Source organism: Macaca fascicularis, chromosome 9 (assembly GCF_037993035.2).
Source record: "Macaca fascicularis isolate 582-1 chromosome 9, T2T-MFA8v1.1".
Lineage (NCBI taxonomy): Eukaryota > Metazoa > Chordata > Mammalia > Primates > Cercopithecidae > Macaca > Macaca fascicularis.
The window spans coordinates 55,530,135-55,548,725 of record NC_088383.1 but is presented as its reverse complement, the minus strand read 5'-3'; the positions used below and the strand labels follow the sequence as shown (position 1 = coordinate 55,548,725).

The 18,591-nt window shown below is 41.6% G+C and overlaps 1 protein-coding gene and 1 pseudogene across 1 annotated transcript in view; both read right to left on the bottom strand.

Annotated features, from left to right (window-relative positions):
- Positions 1-14,228, bottom strand: part of LOC102142032 (arf-GAP with GTPase, ANK repeat and PH domain-containing protein 5) — a 149,172-nt gene extending 134,944 nt beyond the window's left edge. Inside the window, 4 exon segments of the mRNA XM_065520045.2 lie at positions 6,791-6,825; positions 9,461-9,529; positions 12,598-12,666; positions 13,036-14,228. Of these exon segments, the coding sequence (XP_065376117.1) occupies positions 6,791-6,825; positions 9,461-9,529; positions 12,598-12,666; positions 13,036-13,276 (414 nt within the window). The 5' untranslated portion in view covers positions 13,277-14,228.
- On the bottom strand, positions 11,166-11,779 carry LOC123572934 (large ribosomal subunit protein eL20 pseudogene; annotated as a pseudogene).
- Positions 14,229-18,591: the final 4,363 nt, after the last annotated feature.

The window sequence follows — 18,591 nt, the reverse complement described above, 5'->3', positions numbered from 1 at the left end:
AAAGACATTAATATTCTAAATGAGCACTTTCCAAACTGTGTTCTAATAAATTAGCACTTTCCAAACTGTGTTCTAAAAATCAACACTCCTATCCCAAGGAGATGATAATAATGTACACTGGACAGCCCCTATGTAGCTGGTGCTGGTGTTGGTTGTTCCTTTTAAAATAAGCTTCATCTCAGGGTGATCTCAAAGCGCATATTTGTGGCCCACGAGGTGCTCATGCACAATGGGAGAAATTCAAATGCAGATACACTGTGGTGCCAGAAGAGGAAAAGCTGTTCCTTCTTCCCAGGCTAATGTCCAAAGTAGTACACACTGATTTAGGCCTATAATGCATTGAAACACTAAGTTTTCACAAAAAACATTCAATAAAGGGAACCTATCCTTCTCACTGTGCTCAACATTGTCTAAAGGCAAACAGGCATCAAAAATATACACTGTTTCTGGGATTGCTTCTCTGCTAACTGATTTTTTCCTTCCACCAGGAAGTCTAAAATTAAAAGATAAATTGATACTTAATATTTAGAATCTGGATATCAATAATATATAGTTGATTCTAATTTCTTAAACTGATTATGGAAGAGGACAACCAAATGGCTGAAATAATTTTAGAATAAACGAATCTGTCCCTTGGCAGTATAGTTGTACTCACGATATTATTGTCTTTGTAAGATAAGGCTGGCTGGCTGTGCTGTCAAGGAGTATTGTTGAACATGAGCTGTACTGTTGACTGAAACGCACAGTAGATACCTGAAGAGGAAGGGAAATATAAGTTAAACTTATCAAGGTTTTCTTTGTTAAAATATGAAATGACAAAGCACTAAGATATTTCTTACACTCCATGAACTGCCTGAGTGCGGTATCATGTGCACTCTACAGAAAACCCATTGGAGGCTCTTAACTTCCAGAGACAATGTTTAAGATACGGGTTATAAAATGCTGCCCTTAATATGGTACCTGTCATCAAACCTAACAAGGATTTTATGAATTCCCTTTAAAAATCATGAGAAAAGTTTAAAATAAGATTTCATTGTTTTTTTCTACAGCAATATAAAGCAGCTGAGAATTTCTATTTCTATGATTTATTTACTACGATAAAATGTAATGCATTAAATAATACTGGTACAAGAGCATTTTATTGCAGTGAATACAAGACTAATGCATTTACTAAATTACTCATCCTAAATGTATTATTTCAGGCGATATTGTGACAAAACAAGTGTTTCAGATTCAGAGGCTCTGTGTGCCAGGGCTGCTAGGCCACCAACAAGTGAGGAAGCCATAGGTTTCTCTAGTCCTATTTTCTTATGTGGAAGATAAAAAGAGTATCACTTAAATATTCTCTCACACCCTGAAAACAGATGACAACTTAAAAAATTTAACTTTCACTTCATGTTTAAATAAGACTGCCATGACATGACTCAAATGAGACTCTCAGAAAATATTTTCCATTCATTTCAAAACTTGATCCATTTCATTCTATAAATCATCTGACCTGCACCTAGTCATTTTCCTGCTCTAGCCCTGCTCTCTGCCTAGAATACTGCTTTTCTCTTTCCTTGTTTCAGCAAGCTCGACTCCATCTACCCTCTTGGATCTCTTTGTTGGCAGCCTCACCAATACATGTCTTTTTGTACACTAGTTAGTTGAAGTCACCACTGCTAACAAGATACAAATTCTTGCAGAGTGTTCCCCTCATGAGAAAGTATGCCTCTCCATAACAGTAAGGGAGGGCCCCTACTCTTCCTATCTCCAGCTGCTGAGCATAGAATTTTGAGTAAATCCAAAACTTTGACAAGTGTTTGACAATTCGGTTATCATTTGGAAGATAAATCTTACTACATTCAATTACAGCAAAAACATTACTAACAGTTTACTATTTATAGGTATTATTTAAGGTAGTCACAAAATAGAAACAAATAATCTAACGTCAGTCAGCATAAATTAGAGCATGAAATTTTATGCTCTTTAACAATAAATGGAAGGGGTTACTTAGTAGTTTTAAGGTTTAATGCCAAAAACTAGAAAATAATAGTACCTAGTAACTTAGTAAGTAAAAAAAAAAAGCCTTACCATCAAAGGTCCAGTACCTGTTGGACACCGAAGCCCACCCACTGATTTCTTCCACTGTACCTGCTGCCTCTCATTTTAACCCATTAAAAATACTAATGTTGTTTTCCTTGTAGAGGTCTTTCACCTCCCTGGTTAGGTCTATTCCTAAGTATTTTATTTTATTTTATTTTGCAGGTATCATAAAGGGGTTGAGTTCTTGGTTTAAGCTTGGTCGCTGTTGGGGTATAACAGAGTTACTGATTTGTGTACATTAATTTTGTCTCCTGAAACTTTCCTGAATTCATTTAACAGTTCCAGAAGCTTTTGGGAAGAGTCTTTAGGGTTTCCTAGGTATATGATCATATCATCAGCAAACAGCAACAGTCTGACTTCCTCTTTACCGATCTGGATGCCTTTTATTGCTTTGTCTTGTGTGATTGCTCTGACTAGGCCTTCCAGTACTATGTTGAATAGAAGTGGTGAGAGTGACTGCTGCAAACCTTAGTTACATCCTAGGAAAAAGAATACTTCCTAAAATAAAACTAAGGTATCATCCTTACCCTTCTCTTTGTCTCACCCAGAAATATGATGGGGGGAATTACCTGCCCTAACCCCTTCCTCAAGAAATATATTACTGTACTCTGGAATTTAGACAAAACCTTAAATCTCCAGGCTTTTTAAAGCACAAAATATAAATAAAAGCTGGGAAAGTAAACCAAAATTCTTCAGATTGTTCCTCATGAATATCCCCCTTCCTCTGCAATTCCCCAGAGTGGTAACGGATGGGTAGAGGCAGCTCAGGTGAATTACCCAGCTTGCCCCTCAACTCATTCCTCCTCCTCCTCTCAAAGGCTGAAGGCAGGGCCTTTCCAGTCCTCATGACCTGCCCTTCACCTAGTCCCTCCTGACCTAGGGATGGAGGCTTTGAGTCCACAGTGTGGTAATACAGAGCACTAGTTGTCACTGCCTGGCTTTATTTAAAGGAAATGCAGTAGGCTTCCTCTGTAGAGCTCTGAAAAGGTTGACTGTACAGAGGTCTTTTATGTTTTTACTTGGTGAAGTATTTCTCACATCTTTTGTTATCAGAGTACCATTCCAATCTCTTGCAGTTGTGTGGAAAATTGTTTTGTAATGAAAGATCTTCCCTGGGGGATTGAGCAGCATTTAGTAACGTCTATGTTTGTAAAAATACAATAAAACAAAAAAATAAGTGGTGAGAGTGTGCATCCTTGTCTTGTTCCAGTTCTCAGGGGGAATGCTTTCAAATTTTCCCCATTCAGTATTATGTTGGCTGTGGGTTTGTCATAGATGGCTATTACATTGAGATATGACCCTTGTATGCCGATCTTGCTGAGGGTTTTAATCATAGAAGGATGCTGCATTCTGTCAAATGTTTTTTCTATGTCTGTTGAGATGATCATGTGATTTTTTGTTTTTAATTCTGTTTATGTGGTGTATCACATTCATTGACTTGTGTATGTTAATCCATCCCTGCATCCCTGGTATGAAACCCATTTGATCATGGTGGATTATTATTATTATTATTATTTTGAGATGGAGTCTTGCTCTGTCACCCAGGCTGGAATGTGCAGTGGTGTAATCTTGACTCACTGCAACCTCCACCTCCCAGGTTCAAGCGATTCTCCTGCCTCAGCCTCCTGAGTAGCTGTGATTACAGGCACGCACCACCATACCCAGCTAATTTTTGTATTTTTAGTAGAGACAGGGTTTCACCATGTTGGCCAGGCTAGTCTTAAACTCCTGACGTCCTGATCCACCTGCCTCGGCCTCCTAAAGTGCTGGGATTACAGGCGGGAGCTACCGCGCCAGGTTGGATTATTTTTTTGATATGCCCGTTCGAACTACAAACCATAGTTGAAAGAAATCATGGACACAAACAAATGGAAAGACATCCCATGCTCATGAATCGGTAGAATGAATATTGTGAAAAGGACCATACTGCCAAAAGCAATCACAAATTCAACACAATTCCCATCCCAAACCATATATCGCAGGTTTAGGCCATGGTATCTCTGAGCCAGAAAAACCTCACACTGAGCGCTATCAGTTAACAGAAGTCCTGCTTCCAAATAAAGCAGACCAGGGACCACCACACATTGGAGGGAAGCCTCCAACAAAAGAGATCAAAACAACAGAAAAAAGGAATTCATGAGACCAGTCAAAATCAGGAGCAAAACTTAAAAAAAAAATCTTAAAATACTCTCAAAAATATAAAATTCAATAAAAATGTAGAGGATAAAATGACAGAATATCCCAGAAGTGGAATAAAAAGACAAACTGAAAAAAACAGAAGGGGAAAAATTAAAAACCAATGTCTGTATAGTGGTCTAAGCAGCCTAGCATCTGAATAACAAGACTATCGATAAAAAAGTAACGGAACATAAAAAAATTCTCAAGAAGAGACAGTCTGCAGGTTTAGTAGCCTCAATAAAATAAGAAGATCCCCACCAAGCTGTGACTGTTTTTTTTGTTTTGTTTTGTTTTTTTGAGATGGAGTCTCACTCTATTGTCCAGGCTGGAGTGCAGTGGAGCAATCTGGGCTCACTGCAACCTCCGCCTCCTCGGTTCAAGTGATTCTCCTGCCTCAGTCTCCCAAGTAGTTGGGACTACAGGCGCACGCCACCACTCCTCGTTAGTTTTTGTATTTTTAGTAGAGATGGGGTTTCACCGTATTGGCCAGACTTGTCTCGAACTCCTGTCCTTGTGATCCACCCACCACAGCCTCCCAAAGTGCTGGGATTACGGGCATGAGCCACTGTGCCTGGCTCCCACCAAGCTGTTATTATAAAATTTCAGAACCTCAGAGATAGAAAAGATCCTAAAAAGTTTCCACAGCTACCTAAAACTTGGGTGTAAATAGTGTATCACACACTGGCAATAGATTCAAGAACAACATTGTAATGAGAGCACAACTGCAAAATGTCTTCAGAAACATAAAATTTAGATTCAACCTAGAGGTGTCCTCTCTATCAAAGAGGAGGGATTTTAAGATTGGCCAGCTCTCTAAACATCTCCACCCAGGACAATGTGTTGAAGTACAAATAGAGAGGATAACAGGACAGTAGGAAACACAGAATCAGGGACTCAGGGACAGAATCAGGGACTCAGATGATCCCACACAAGAGAGCAGTTATGTGAGATCCCAAAAGACTTTAAGGAGATAGCACTGAAAAGCAGACATCGAGCCTATCTAGGGAAAGCCACTCTATATTGAGCTAGGATGACAAAAGGCCAAAGAAAGTTGCCCTTCTACAAAGAAAAAAAGGAACAAATGTGTTTTCACAGACAGAAAATATCTTTGAAAGGCATGTGATAAATGCTACAATACTTAGGGGAAAAACAGCTGTTAGAAAATAAGCAAACGGGCCGGGCGCGGTGGCTCAAGCCTGTAATCCCAGCACTTTGGGAGGCCGAGACGGGCGGATCACGAGGTCAGGAGATCGAGACCATCCTGGCTAACACGGTGAAACCCCGTCTCTACTAAAAAATACAAAAAACTAGCCGGGCGAGGCGGCGGGCGCCTGTAGTCCCAGCTACTCGGGAGGCTGAGGCAGGAGAATGGCGTAAACCCGGGGGGCGGAGCTTGCAGTGAGCTGAGATCTGGCCACTGCACTCCAGCCCGGGCGACAGAGCCAGACTCCATCTCAAAAAAAAAAAAAAAAAGAAAAAAAAAAGAAAATAAGCAAACGAATAGTCAGAAAATTAACTTCATGCTGAAAAATAATGGATGTGAAAGCAAACAGACCACCCAGAGGCTACTTATTATATTTGGATGGATAAACTAACATCGGCTAGGGAAAAAGAGAAGATCCAGGAGAGTTGCAGAAGTGCTCAGATTTGAGAACTGTTTCAGAGACAGGATGAAGGTCATGTAATGCAGAGGCACAGTGAAAACACCATATGACTTAGCAGTGAGTAATATTTGCAGAGTCATAATCATGTAAATATTACTGATTTAATGAAGAAGTGTGCTACAATTGGAAGAAACAGAGGGAGGAACATAAGACCATGGTGTAGCGAGGAAGGTATGCTTTCACCTGCTGTGATAGAAAATCAGTAGACAGTGCTGGCATTAACTTACTCTATTTTTGTTATTTCATTAAAAATAAGATTAAATATTTAAGGCAGTTTTGGGGGGTTTTTTTGTTTTTTTTGGTTTTTTTGTTTTTTTTTTTTTTGAGACAGAGATTCACTCTCTCGCCCAGGCTGGAGCACAATGGCACCATCTCGGCTCACTGCAACCTCTGCCTCCCACGTTCAAGTGATTCTCCTGCCTCAGCCTCCTGAGTAGCTGAGATTACAGGCATGCGCCAACACACCTGGCTAATTTTGTATTTTTGGTAGAGACAGAATTTCACCATGTTGGTCACGGTTGTCTCGAACTCCTGACCTCAGATGATCTGTCCACCTTGGCCTCCTAAAGTGCTGGGATTACAGGCATGAGCTACCATGCCCAGCCTTAAGGCAGATCTTTTTACCACAACCAGACTATTGAAATGTAACTTAAATATCAGACATCCTTAAAAGGTGGACACACTAAACTAAAGACTTTTCTAGATAAATTTAATACTTAGGAAAATAGAAGAGATTTAGAAAATCCACAAAAAGAGGTCCACGCTACCACCACTGGGTCCACATTGTAATTTAAAGAAATCAAGAGAGACAACTTTTATGTCAAACTATCCATTTCGTAACTATTTGACTGTTTACTTACATGGTTTGTACAATTGCTGCTTCTTATGTCTACAACTAAGAATAAAAAAAAAAAAAATGGTCACTTCTGATACGAATACCATAAAATAAAAGTAGTTGTTAACATCTTAGTGATTACTCCTATGTAAAATGAGACAAAATTCCATTTAAAGAAACTATTTTCAATAATTTGTAATTTAAATTATCTGGCACGATTAATGTCGTAAAGTCAAATCTAAAATTTTAGCTTTTCATCTACTTTACCTTTTGTTTCTATTACCTACAAATGAAGGAATCCTCATGTACAAAAGAAAAGGGCAAAAAAATTAGGCCAGATGAAAATCTTAGCTAATAAAAAGGTTTAACTGTTGCATATATGAGCCATGATCCATTAGTATTCTCTCACTCGGTATTTACACATAGCTTACTTTAATTATCAGAAGCTAAGAGCTAACAGCTCTAAGAACTACTTCCTGACCAGGCACCTATCTCTAGATGCAACAGAATCCCCGTAAGCATCTTGAACCACACTTAGTGGTTACCTACTAATATGCCACTAAAAACAAAACAAAACAAAAAAGGGGTCTTTACACAACTCAAAAGTAATGTATCCTAATTTTTTTTTTTTTTCAGATGGAGTCTCACTCTATAACCTAGGCTGGAGTGCAGTGGTGGGATCTCAGCTCACTGCAACCTCTCTGACTCCCAGGTTCAAGCGATTCTCCAGCCTCAGTCTCCCAACAAGCTGGGACTACAGGCACATGCCACCATGCCTAGCTAATTTTTCTTTCTTTTTCTTTTTTTTTTTTTTTTTGTATTTTTAGCAGAGAGGAGGTTACACTGCATTAGCCAGGATGGTCTTGATCTCCTAACCTCATGATCCACCCACTTCGGCCTCCCAAAGAGCTGGGATTACAGGTGTAAGCCACAGAACCTTTCGTAAATTTTAATTGTAAAATGAGTATACAAACCTAATTGGACATAGTGTCTGCAGTACAAAAAAATCATTTTTGTTTTTCTAAAAAAAGGCCAGAATAATAAAAGCCTCAAGAGGGACTTGGGTCATGCTTTGTTTCCTACACTGCCTCTGCCTTTGATGCTGGAAGGGCCTTGTAGGCAAAAGTTCCTACCACTGAAGAGTGAGGGACATGGAATAGCTTTTCTTTTACCGCTTCCATGCTCTCTAGGTGAGAGAAGCCTATGGCTCTGGAAGGAGCTGGGAAATACAATTCTGGTACGTTTTAGATATATTCCCCCTCCAAATCTCATGGTAACATGTGACCCTTAATTTTGGAGACAGGGCCTAGTGGGAGGTGTTTGGGTAATGTCGGGGGATTCCCAATGAATGGCTTGGTCCCACCCTCATGGTAACAAGCAAATTCTCCTTTTGGTAGTTTAAAAGAGTGTGGTACTGGCCAGGTGCGGTGGCTCGAGCCTGTAATCCCAGCACTTTGGGAAGCTGAAGCGGGCGGATCACCTGAGGTCAGGAGTTTGAGACCAGCCTGGCCACCGTGGTGAAACCCTGTCTATACCAAAAATACAAAAATTAGCCAGGTGTTATGGTGCCCGCCTATAGTCCCAACTACTCGGGAGGCTGAGGCTGGAGAATTGCTTGAACCTGGGAGGTAGAGGTTGTAGTGAGCCAAGATCACTCCATTGCACTCCCGCCTGGGCAACAGAGCGAGACTCCATTTCAAAAAAAAAAAAAAAGAGTGTGGTACCTTCCCTCTTCCCCTCTCTCCTCCCTCTTTACCATGTGGAAAAACCTGCTTCCCCTCTGCCTTCTATCATGATTGTAAGCTTGCTGAGGCCCTCTCCAGAAGCAGATGTTGAAGCCATGTTTGTACAGCCTGAAGATCTACGAGCCAATTAAACCTCTTTTTGTTATAAATTACCCAGCCTTAGGTATCTCTTTATAGTAATGTAAAAAATGAACACAAATTCTAATCAGAAATAACTGACTCAAGATGGGCAAAGTCTACTCAAACGATAAAAACAAAGGTTACAAACTCCCATGTTTTACTGTGCTGCATTACTTCACATATTATTATAGAACCCTCACTTGTATTCTTGCTGTTTAAGTCAACTGGAAAACTTGCTTGTGCATGGCTTTTTAGCAAATACATGAGGATTTAACGATAACTTTAAGGAAAATAAGCAGGAGTAGGGCATGTTTAAATTGACATTACATCAAATGAAAGGGTTAATAACTTAAAAGTTTTGAGTAGCACGAACTTGGATGTGGTAAATGAATGTGGTCAGAGGACTGTGTGAGAGGAGACCCAAATCACAGATTCAATTCCTGATAATAAACAACTATGTTTGTAATTTGTTTAAAAGAAAACCAAGCTGAAGCCTAAGTTCTGTCATTCATCTTTAAAATGTACTCTTTGGAGCAAAGGAAAAGGGGCCAAGAATTATGAATAAAGAGAAATCCATGACTCCTCCATCACATGACAAATTAATTATGTTGATAAAAAGATGGCAAAAATGTATAAACAAAAAGTTTAGATGTTTTCACTAACAAGATAACTAAAGGAAAATATATCACATGTTAAAATAAGACAAGTGAATATGTGAAAAGTTGAAAAATTTAAACCAATATGAGTTTTTCTAAATACTTCCTATAATACACCTGATCAAACAAGAGTTTTTACTCTTTCTCTTGGTAGAAAAAACAATGTTGTCTCACCATCTGTTTGAGAGTTCCTCTGGAATATTGTGCTTGCCTCTGGATTGGCAGAAGGGTTAAAATCCAAAGCTATATGTATAGAGGGAGAAAAGAAAAAAGATGCAATCATTTATTAAAATTTATCAACTCGTTTACTCAACTGCTGCATTTAGGCTCTTTCACTACTTTTACTTTTATTCTTATCCATTGAAATGAATGTATAGACATAAGATAGAGCCAGGCAAGGTGGAACATGCTTGTAGTCCCAGCTACTCAGAAGGCTGAGATGGGAAAATCACTTGAACCCAGGTCAGGAATTTGAAGCCAGCATGAGTAACATAGTCACACCCACCTTTATTCAAAAAAAAGAAGAAGAAGAGAAGAAGAAAGAAGAAGAAGAAGAAGAAGAAGAAGAGGAGGAGGAGGAGGAGGAAGAGGAAGAAGAAGGGGAAGAGGAAGAAGAGGAGGAAGAGGAAGAAGAAGAAGAAGAAGAGGTAAATGTTGGCTTTGAGTTGTGTAAAATCAACTTTGCATAAAATAAATCAAGATGGCAGTAAGTTTTAAAAGACAGGTCTATTTTATAGGCAAAGTATAAGATGTATTCTAGAGTTTTTTTAATTTTTTAAAAGTAAATTCAGCATATCTGTCACTTCCATGTCATTCTGAGGATATAGAACCTTAGTTCTGTTGAGTAGCTGTCTTCCACAGTCATGTGTATCTCTAAGTCTTCATTTCTTCATTAGCAATACATAGGGAGAACATACACAGGCCTTATTTATACTGGAAAGGGCCAAGGGAAACATACATAAACTGTGTTGTAATCCTAAAGAATGACAATAAAGAGCCATTTTGGGGCTCTCATCCGACACTACCCAGCTACTAACTGGTGTGTAACATCACTCAGAGGTTTCCTTACATCAGCGAGCAGAGTGTAAGTTTACACAAGTACTTACACGCTTTGTGTATAAAGGTATAATCAATTAATTCACATAATATATTTGTTTATTCTAAAGCAATCCTTAAATATCTTGAAAAGTGAGGATAGTACTTCCAAGTTACAAAGTCACACTCATCATGAGTCTTAATTATCCTACTTTTTAAAAACTTAAAAGCCCAACCAAAGTTTAAATAGAAGAGCTACAAGACATTTCCTCTACAGGAATGAAATCTCTGGCATTTAAATGAAACCAATAAGCCAACTGGATTTAATTTCGTTGTGATGTAATGTTTTCCAAGAAAATTTTAGTTTTTATTCAAGAACTATATTACTACCCAGAATTACTTTACTTAGATTCATCTCTTCGCAAAATTTTAGAGGCAAATCAACTAATTGTTTTCTCTTTTCTACCACCACCCATCCCCTGCCTCTCCCATAAGGATAGAGACTGAAAAACTCCAACTTTCTTTTTTTCTTTTTTTTTTTTTTTTTTTTGTGAGATGGGGTCTTGCTCTGTCACCCAGGCTGGAGTGCATTGGCGTGATCTCTGCTCACTGCAACCTCTGCCTCCCGGGTTCAAGCAATTCTCCTGCCTCAGTCTCAAGAGTAGCAGGAACTACAAGCATGCGCCACCACGCCCAGCTAATTTTTGTATTTTTTTAGTAGACAAGGGGTTTCAGCATGTTGGCCAGGCTGGTCTCGAACTCCTGACCTCAGGTGATCCACCTGCCTCGGCCTCCCAAAATGGTGGTATTTTTTTTTTTTTTTTTTTTTTTTTTTTTTTACCAGGGCATTCCTGAGTTTATTTGGGGCATACCCAGGCGAAAGCCCTGCACCTAAAAGAAGGTGTTGGGCCTCTTGGTGGTGAAGCGTGGCTTGTGCTGACGGCGCAGGACCCGGTGGGGCAGCGGGAACTTGATCTTGGAGTCATGGAACTGCTTGACAGCCGGCCGACGGCACTTGCTGGCCGCGATCTCCTCCACCTTCATGATCTGAATGGAGTGGGCCCGGGCGCGGTGCCGGGCACCCATGTCTCGGTAGCACTGGGTGACAGCGCCCGCAGTGGTCAGGTCCCGGTATTCCCGGTACATGTTGTGGGTGCCGCTCCGGGAGTCATAGCGCAGCCAGATTCCGAAGTTCTTCACCCGCAGTGGCGACTTCTCAAACACCTGCCCACAGTAGACAATCTCCCCTGAAGATTTCTTCATCTTCTTTAACTGAGATACGAAGTACCAGAAGCGGGACTTGGCGACGACATGATTAGGCGCAAAGATTCGCATGCGGTAGAGGGGTGGTGTGTGGCATTCGGGGGTGGGCAGGCAGCGACCCACCACCTTGTACTCTCCTAGTGTGCCAGAAGCCTTCATGGCGTCCTCTCCGCTCTCCCAGCCACCAGCAAAAGCAAAATGGTGGTATTACAGGCGTAAGCCACCATGCCTGGGCAAAACTCCAATTTTCTTATCTTTGAACAAGATGCTATTGTCAGGAGGGGAAAGGACAAAGGGGAAGCCATGGCAACAATCACTCTTTACAGGGAAGGTCAGAGATTTTAACCTGCAATTTTTATATTACACATTAAAAGTCTACATTGATGTTTCATGTCTTTTGAAAGTTTTGACCATGAACCTCACCTACCTTTTAGAACAAGGAGGTAAATAAAATCTGTTAAGTCACCAGAATAAATCTGGAGACACATTTTGTGTTAAAGTAAGAATTTTAAAGTCATCAGAGCCTCATGGGCAAACTTCTTTGAGAAACCCTACCTGCCCCCACACACACACAGCCATTTCTCTGCCTCCCTGGTCGTGACATTTTGCACCTTTCACAATTATTTTAAACACCCTCTTTCCCCCCACTTCTGTGTTCAAATTACAGTTAGAAGAAACTCAGCAGCCTCTATCAAGGTGACTTACAGCAGCCCATTAAGAATACCATACAGCCTCTCCCATGGCAACCTCCATTCTGATTTTAAACAAGAAATCCCCAAATATCTGAATATGAACTGTGCTGAGATTTAGCTACTTTAACAAAGCAAACAATTAGGCACTTACCTGGTTCCTTCACTTAGGTACCATCTGGATAGGTACAAAGAAAAAATAAGATGGGTACTGGAAAGTTGGGATATTTGAGTTTTTATTGAGAAAAGGAAGAGAATGGTCCAAAGAAGCCTCAGCAAAGTCCCACAGGATAATAAATAGAGCTACAGACAATGTTGTCTCACCATCTGTTTGAGAGTTCCTCTGGAATATTGTGCTTGCCTCTGGATTGGCAGAAGGGTTAAACTCCAAAGCTATATGTATAGAGGGAAAAAAGAAAAAAAGATGTAATCATTTGTAAAAATTGATCAACTCATTTATTCGACTGCTGCTTATTTGACAAGAAGAGCCATAAATAAATGGTCCCATGGCAGCCTGGGAGAAAGATGAGAGAGCAAGCACTGAGCGATTGGGAGGGGAGGCGAAAAGAAACTGCTGGACTTGGTGGGGAAAGACTAAGGGGTGGGAATGCAAGGCAGAGCCAGCTCTTGTTCCTGGCCAGCCCCGGGAAAGCTGGCTACAGGCAGAAAGGAGCTCGAAGTGGGCGATGCCTCCCAGGGGACCTTGGGGACAGCAGCAGCCAGAGGCAAGCAGAAGGCAGATGGCACCCGTCACCTCCTTACCTTCAGGCATCTCCCAGTCATGGATGTGGTGCATGTGGAGGTCCTCACTAACTTCGACAGTCACCGCAGCAGGCTGCATAGCAGCAGCCATGGGTGCCCCTGCCATCCTGTCCCCAGCTCCTGCCATCTTGTCCCCAGCTCCTGCCTCATAGATCTCAGATTCAGAGGGACACACGGACCCCTGTTGCTGGTCAAACTCAGGGTCACTGGGGCGCACACAACAGGTCAGTATGTTCCCCATGGGACACCTCTACTGTCTGCCACCACCTGGGCCTCTGCTCACAGCTTTGGCCACGCACTCCTGCTATCCTAGGCCGAGGCTATGCTGCACTTGCAGAGATGGTCTTGTCTGCTGCTCGCCTGCCCACCTCACAGGCCGGCCGTGGCCCCAGCCCCGGCCGCGACTGTGGGCCAAGGCCCGCACCCTGTCGCCTCCCCTGAGTTGACTTGTCTGGGAGGGTGAAGACCAGCCGCTTATTTAATAGGCTGTGAACCCAACAAGCGCTGAGAGACACAACAACTGCCTGAAGAGAGAACAGACGGAGCTCCTCCTCCTTCTGTAGTCACCTACAGACTGAAGCCCACTGGCCCAGGTGGGAGCCCAGGCATGTGGCACACAATGCCCCACCCCACACTTCACAATGCCCTCCCCGACAGTTCACAGTGCCCCACCCTGGCTGCCACCCCTCCCCAACAGCTCAGAATGCCCCTGCCTGGGCTGCCCCGCCCTGTGGCTTATGAGGCTGCTGCTCTCCTGGCCCCTCGTGCAGTGCCAGTGGGACTAAGGTTTTCATCCATCACCAGCTTCCTGAGCTTTTTAGTCCTAAGAAAAGCACAGGGTAGTTCGTTGCTTGAAGCCGTCTTCCTCTCTGAGTTCTACACAAAGCCTCAGTAGAGTGGGTCCCATTAGCAACCAAGCTGAACAACTTTTATTTGCTGACTGAATGTAGATACACCTGAATGGCTGACTGCTTTTGTAACAAAACACTCCTCTCCTGTCTTCCAATGAGTGGTCGTTTTTGTCTGCAAATTGACCACAGCAATCCCTGGGGCCCTAGTCTATTCTCAGTAAAGAGTTACGGCTGTGTGTCTTGAATGACACCTTAGGACCCATCCTGCCTCCACCTCCTTCTCCATAAAATAGAAACCTAACTTGTCCCTCCAAGCTCTGAAATGCTGAAACTTACCAACTCCCTTTTCTCCCCGCTATTTCTTCCTTCCATGGCAGAGACTTTCAGATTTTCTTTCTTCTACTAACAAAGCACTATGCATGATTTTGTCATACAAAATTGAGAGCCATAAAGTGGGTTACCACCATCCTAATTCAATAAAGATAATACTCGACATCTGGCAAGTAGTGTGTGCTTGACAGTGTCCCCACTGTGCTATGCTCACTTAACCCTCAGAAACAATCTCATTTTACAGATTTTACAGAAAAACTTGAGATGGAGAAGGTAAGTAATCTCCTTAAGTAACCTCACATGACTGCTAAGGGTGGGGCCACAATTTGATCCCAGGTAGTCTGAATCCCCCAGTTCTTCAAGTATGATTATCAGAAATTATATCAGTCTGTTTTCACACTGATAGAAAGAAATACCTGAGGCTGGGCAATTTATAAAGGAAAGAGGTTTGATTGACTCACAGTTTCACATGGCTGGGGAGGCCTCAGGAAATTTATAAACATGGCAGAAGGAGAACCAGGTCCAACTAACATGGTGGCCGCACAGAGAGTGTGAGCATGTGAAGGAGCAACTGTCAAACATGTATAAAACCATCAGATCTCAGCTGGATACAGTGGCTCACACTCATAACCCTAGCACTTTGGGAGGCCAAGGTGGGTGGATTGACTGAGGTCAGGAGTTCGAGACCAGCCTAGCTAACGTAGTGAAATCCCATCTCTTACTAAAAATACAAAAATTAGCTGAGTGTGCTGGTGCATGCCTGTAATCCCAGTTACTCAGAAGGCCAAAAGCAGGAGAATCGCTGGAATCCAGGAGGCAGAGGCTGCAGTGAGCCAAGATGGCGCCATGGCACTCCAGCCTGGGCGAGAGAGCAAGACTCAATCCCAAAAACCAAACAAAACAAAACAAAACAAAATCCTGTAAGATCTCATGAGGACTCACTGAATACCACAAGAACAGCATGAGGAAAACTGTCCCCATGATCCAGTCACCTCCCCCCAGGCCCCTCCCTGGACACATGAGGATTATGGGGATTATAATTCATGCTGAGATTTGGGTGGGGACACGGCCAAACCATATCAGAAAGTAAAGGTAGAAGTCAAGCTTGGATGGCAAGTGACACTGTAGATTACTATTCTTTTTTTGTTTTTTATTTTTGAGACGAAGTTTTGCTCTTATTGCCCAACAAATTTTTGTTTTTCTAATTTCATGTTCAGATTGTGTCTTGCAGATGTACAGAAATACAATTAATAAATGATTCTATTAACCCTTTATGCTTCAACCTTGCTGAACCCTCTTTTTTTTTTTTTTTTTTTTTAGATGGAGTTTCATTCTTGTCGCCCAGGCTGGAGTGCAGTGGCGCAATCTTGGCTCACCCCAACCTCCACCTCCTGGGCTCAAGTTATCCTCCTGCCTCAGCCTCCCGAGTAACTGGGATTACAGTCATGCGCCACCATGCCTGGTTAATTTTGTATTTTTAGGAGAGATGGGGTTTCACCATGTTGGCCAGGCTGGTCTCAAACTCCTGACCTCAGGTGATCTGCCTGCCTCGGCCTCCCAAAGTGTTAGGATTACAGGCGGGAGCCATCACTCCTGGCCCCATTTTGTGTTTTAACATCAGTCAACCCTCATATTTTAAAATAATAACAATGAATGGCGGTACTTTAGAATAAGGGAATTATACATCTTCCTCTTGTCCTGATCCTGGTGCAGACATTTTGCCTATAAAATGTTACTCACAGATGAATTCATGAGAACATTATTGTGACTTTCAAATCCATATACAAGTCAATGCTCATTCATGAATATTTCAATAAAATAAAACTAATAGCAAAATAGAATCCCAGGGTTGAAGCAGTTTCAAGAAAAAGGAGTTGGCAATATGAAGTAAAATAGCAAAAAAAACGGTTTTTAAAAAAAAAAAAAGGGTATATTTGTGTCTACAAGTTTTTTTAACTATAGCATTAGATAATGTATATATGTTATATATATACATACATAAATATACACACATACACATATATAAAGCAATGGAAGTGCCATTGTTTTCACACTAGTCTAGAATATTAAAATATATGTATAACGTGGTCAGCAAAATAATGGCCCTTCAAAGATGTCCACAGATTCCTAGAACCTTACATGAAAACGGTACGTCATACATATGATTAAGGTAAAGACCTTGACATGAGGAGACTACCCTGGTGCTATGGAAGGAACATTGTGTTCCGTCAATGTTCCTGTGTTAAAATCCTAACCCTCAAGGTGATGGTATTAGGAGGTTAAGCCTTACGGGAGACTCTGCCCTCATGACTGGGATTAGCACCCTTATTAAAAGCACAAGGGAGCTTGTTTGTTCCTCTCACCATGTGAAGACACAGCAAGAAGGAAGCCTCTATGAGAAAGCAGACCTTCTCCAGACACCAAAACTGCCGGCACCTTGATCTTGCACTTCTCAGCCTCCAGGACTGTGAGAAACAAAGTTCTGTTGTTTATAAGCTGCCCGGTCTAGTGCATTTCCTTGTAGCAGCCTGTATGGATTAGGACAGTGGGCTCATGTGGATGAGGATGGCGTCTCCATTCAGGACTAAGTAAACACATGAGTCCTTAACAGTGGAAGGAAGGGGGAAGGAAAGAGCCACAGAGACATGTAGCCATAGAAGAAGGGTCCATGAGATGCAAGGTTGCTAATGGTGAGAGTGGAGAAGAGCCCAAAGCCAAAAAATGCAGGCAGACTCCAGAATGTGGAAAAGGCGAGAAGAAAGATTCTCCCCTAGAGCCTCTAGAGATGAAGGTAGCCTTTCCACCGCCTAGATTTTAGCCCAGGGACATCCACATCAGACTCTGACATACAGGAGTGTAATCAATTTATTTTATACCCTGACATGGTAGTAGTTTGTTGTAGTAGCAATGGACTAGTAATAAATATATATATATACACACACAAATATATATTAGCCGGGTGTGGTGGCGTGTGCCTGTAGTCCCAGCTACGCGGGAGGCTGAGGCAGGAGAATTGCTTGAACTTGGGAGGCAGAGGTTGCAGTGAACCAAGATAGTGCCACTGTACTCCAGCCTGGCGACAGAGCAAGACTCCACCTCACATTACCTTCATTCTGAGAAGGTATAATCATCAATGCATTCTTGAGCACAACTATGCACACATGCACTTCTGCATTCACAAGCCATGCTGCGTGCACACACTGATGCCCCTAGATTCCTTTTTTGAAGAGATGGTGTCTTGGGGGGGGTGTGTGTGTGTGTGTGTACATATACACACGCACTACCCACACATACACACAGAACTACATACATCCTGCCCTTCAAAACTGAAGCAGATAAACTATACGTTAGCATTAACTTAGCTGGGTGTGGTGGTGCACGCCTGTAGTCCCAGCTACTCAGGAGGCCGAGAGGGAGGATCACTTGAGCCCAGGAGTTTAAGACCAGCCTGGGCAACACACTGAGGCCACATTTCAAAAACAAACAAACAATAACACAACAAACCTTTGATTAAACTCATTTCCCAAATTTGAAGAGGAGACAATTATTAGATAAAGAGGAGAAAAGAGAAAGGTAGAGCTGCTGACTTCTGTGGTGGAAGCACAGGCACAGACCCAAACATACTCCTGTCCTCCTGGCTTTCCTGTCCCTTCTCATAAGGAACACATGAACCTCTCAAACTGAAGCACGGATCACAGATCCATACTCAGAACTCAATGCAGTTTTGTTCTATGATTTTTTATACATGTCCTTGTTTCTGCTTCCCGTTCCCAACTCCCTTATTCTAGTTAGAGAAAAAATGGCTATTACCAAATATAAGTACATCCTCATGTACTAATGCCAACTGATCACCAGCTGGTTTTCTTCTTTTACAAAGTCATAAATCTTTAGGCTTTAACACGTCTTCCATGCAACAGAATGTTATTTTCCAGTTCATTAACACAAATTCTATATTTAAAATGAAGACTTCACAAGTTGATTTCAATAATATATTAACCAAACTAGACTGGCCATGGTTCAAACTGACATTTTAATTAAATGTGATGATAGGTTGAGTAACCTAGCAGTACTCTAACATGACTTTTGGTTATGGCTTTTTCCATATTATGTTTAGGCTGAGGCATCCCTAAATGATTCAATTGTAATTCTCCTTCTTAAACATGAGATTTATCCTCACAAAATAATTTATTTTCTTAAAATTACAAGCTAATTCTATAGTTCATGCCTGCATAATCTCACTAGATATCAGCTGTATGTGTACACACATACATATAGGTATTTGTATATACACACATTACATAATATTTTTAAAAACTTATTAGGGTACAACCACAAAGACAAAGAGGCTTCGTGTAATGTGATGGAAACACAATTG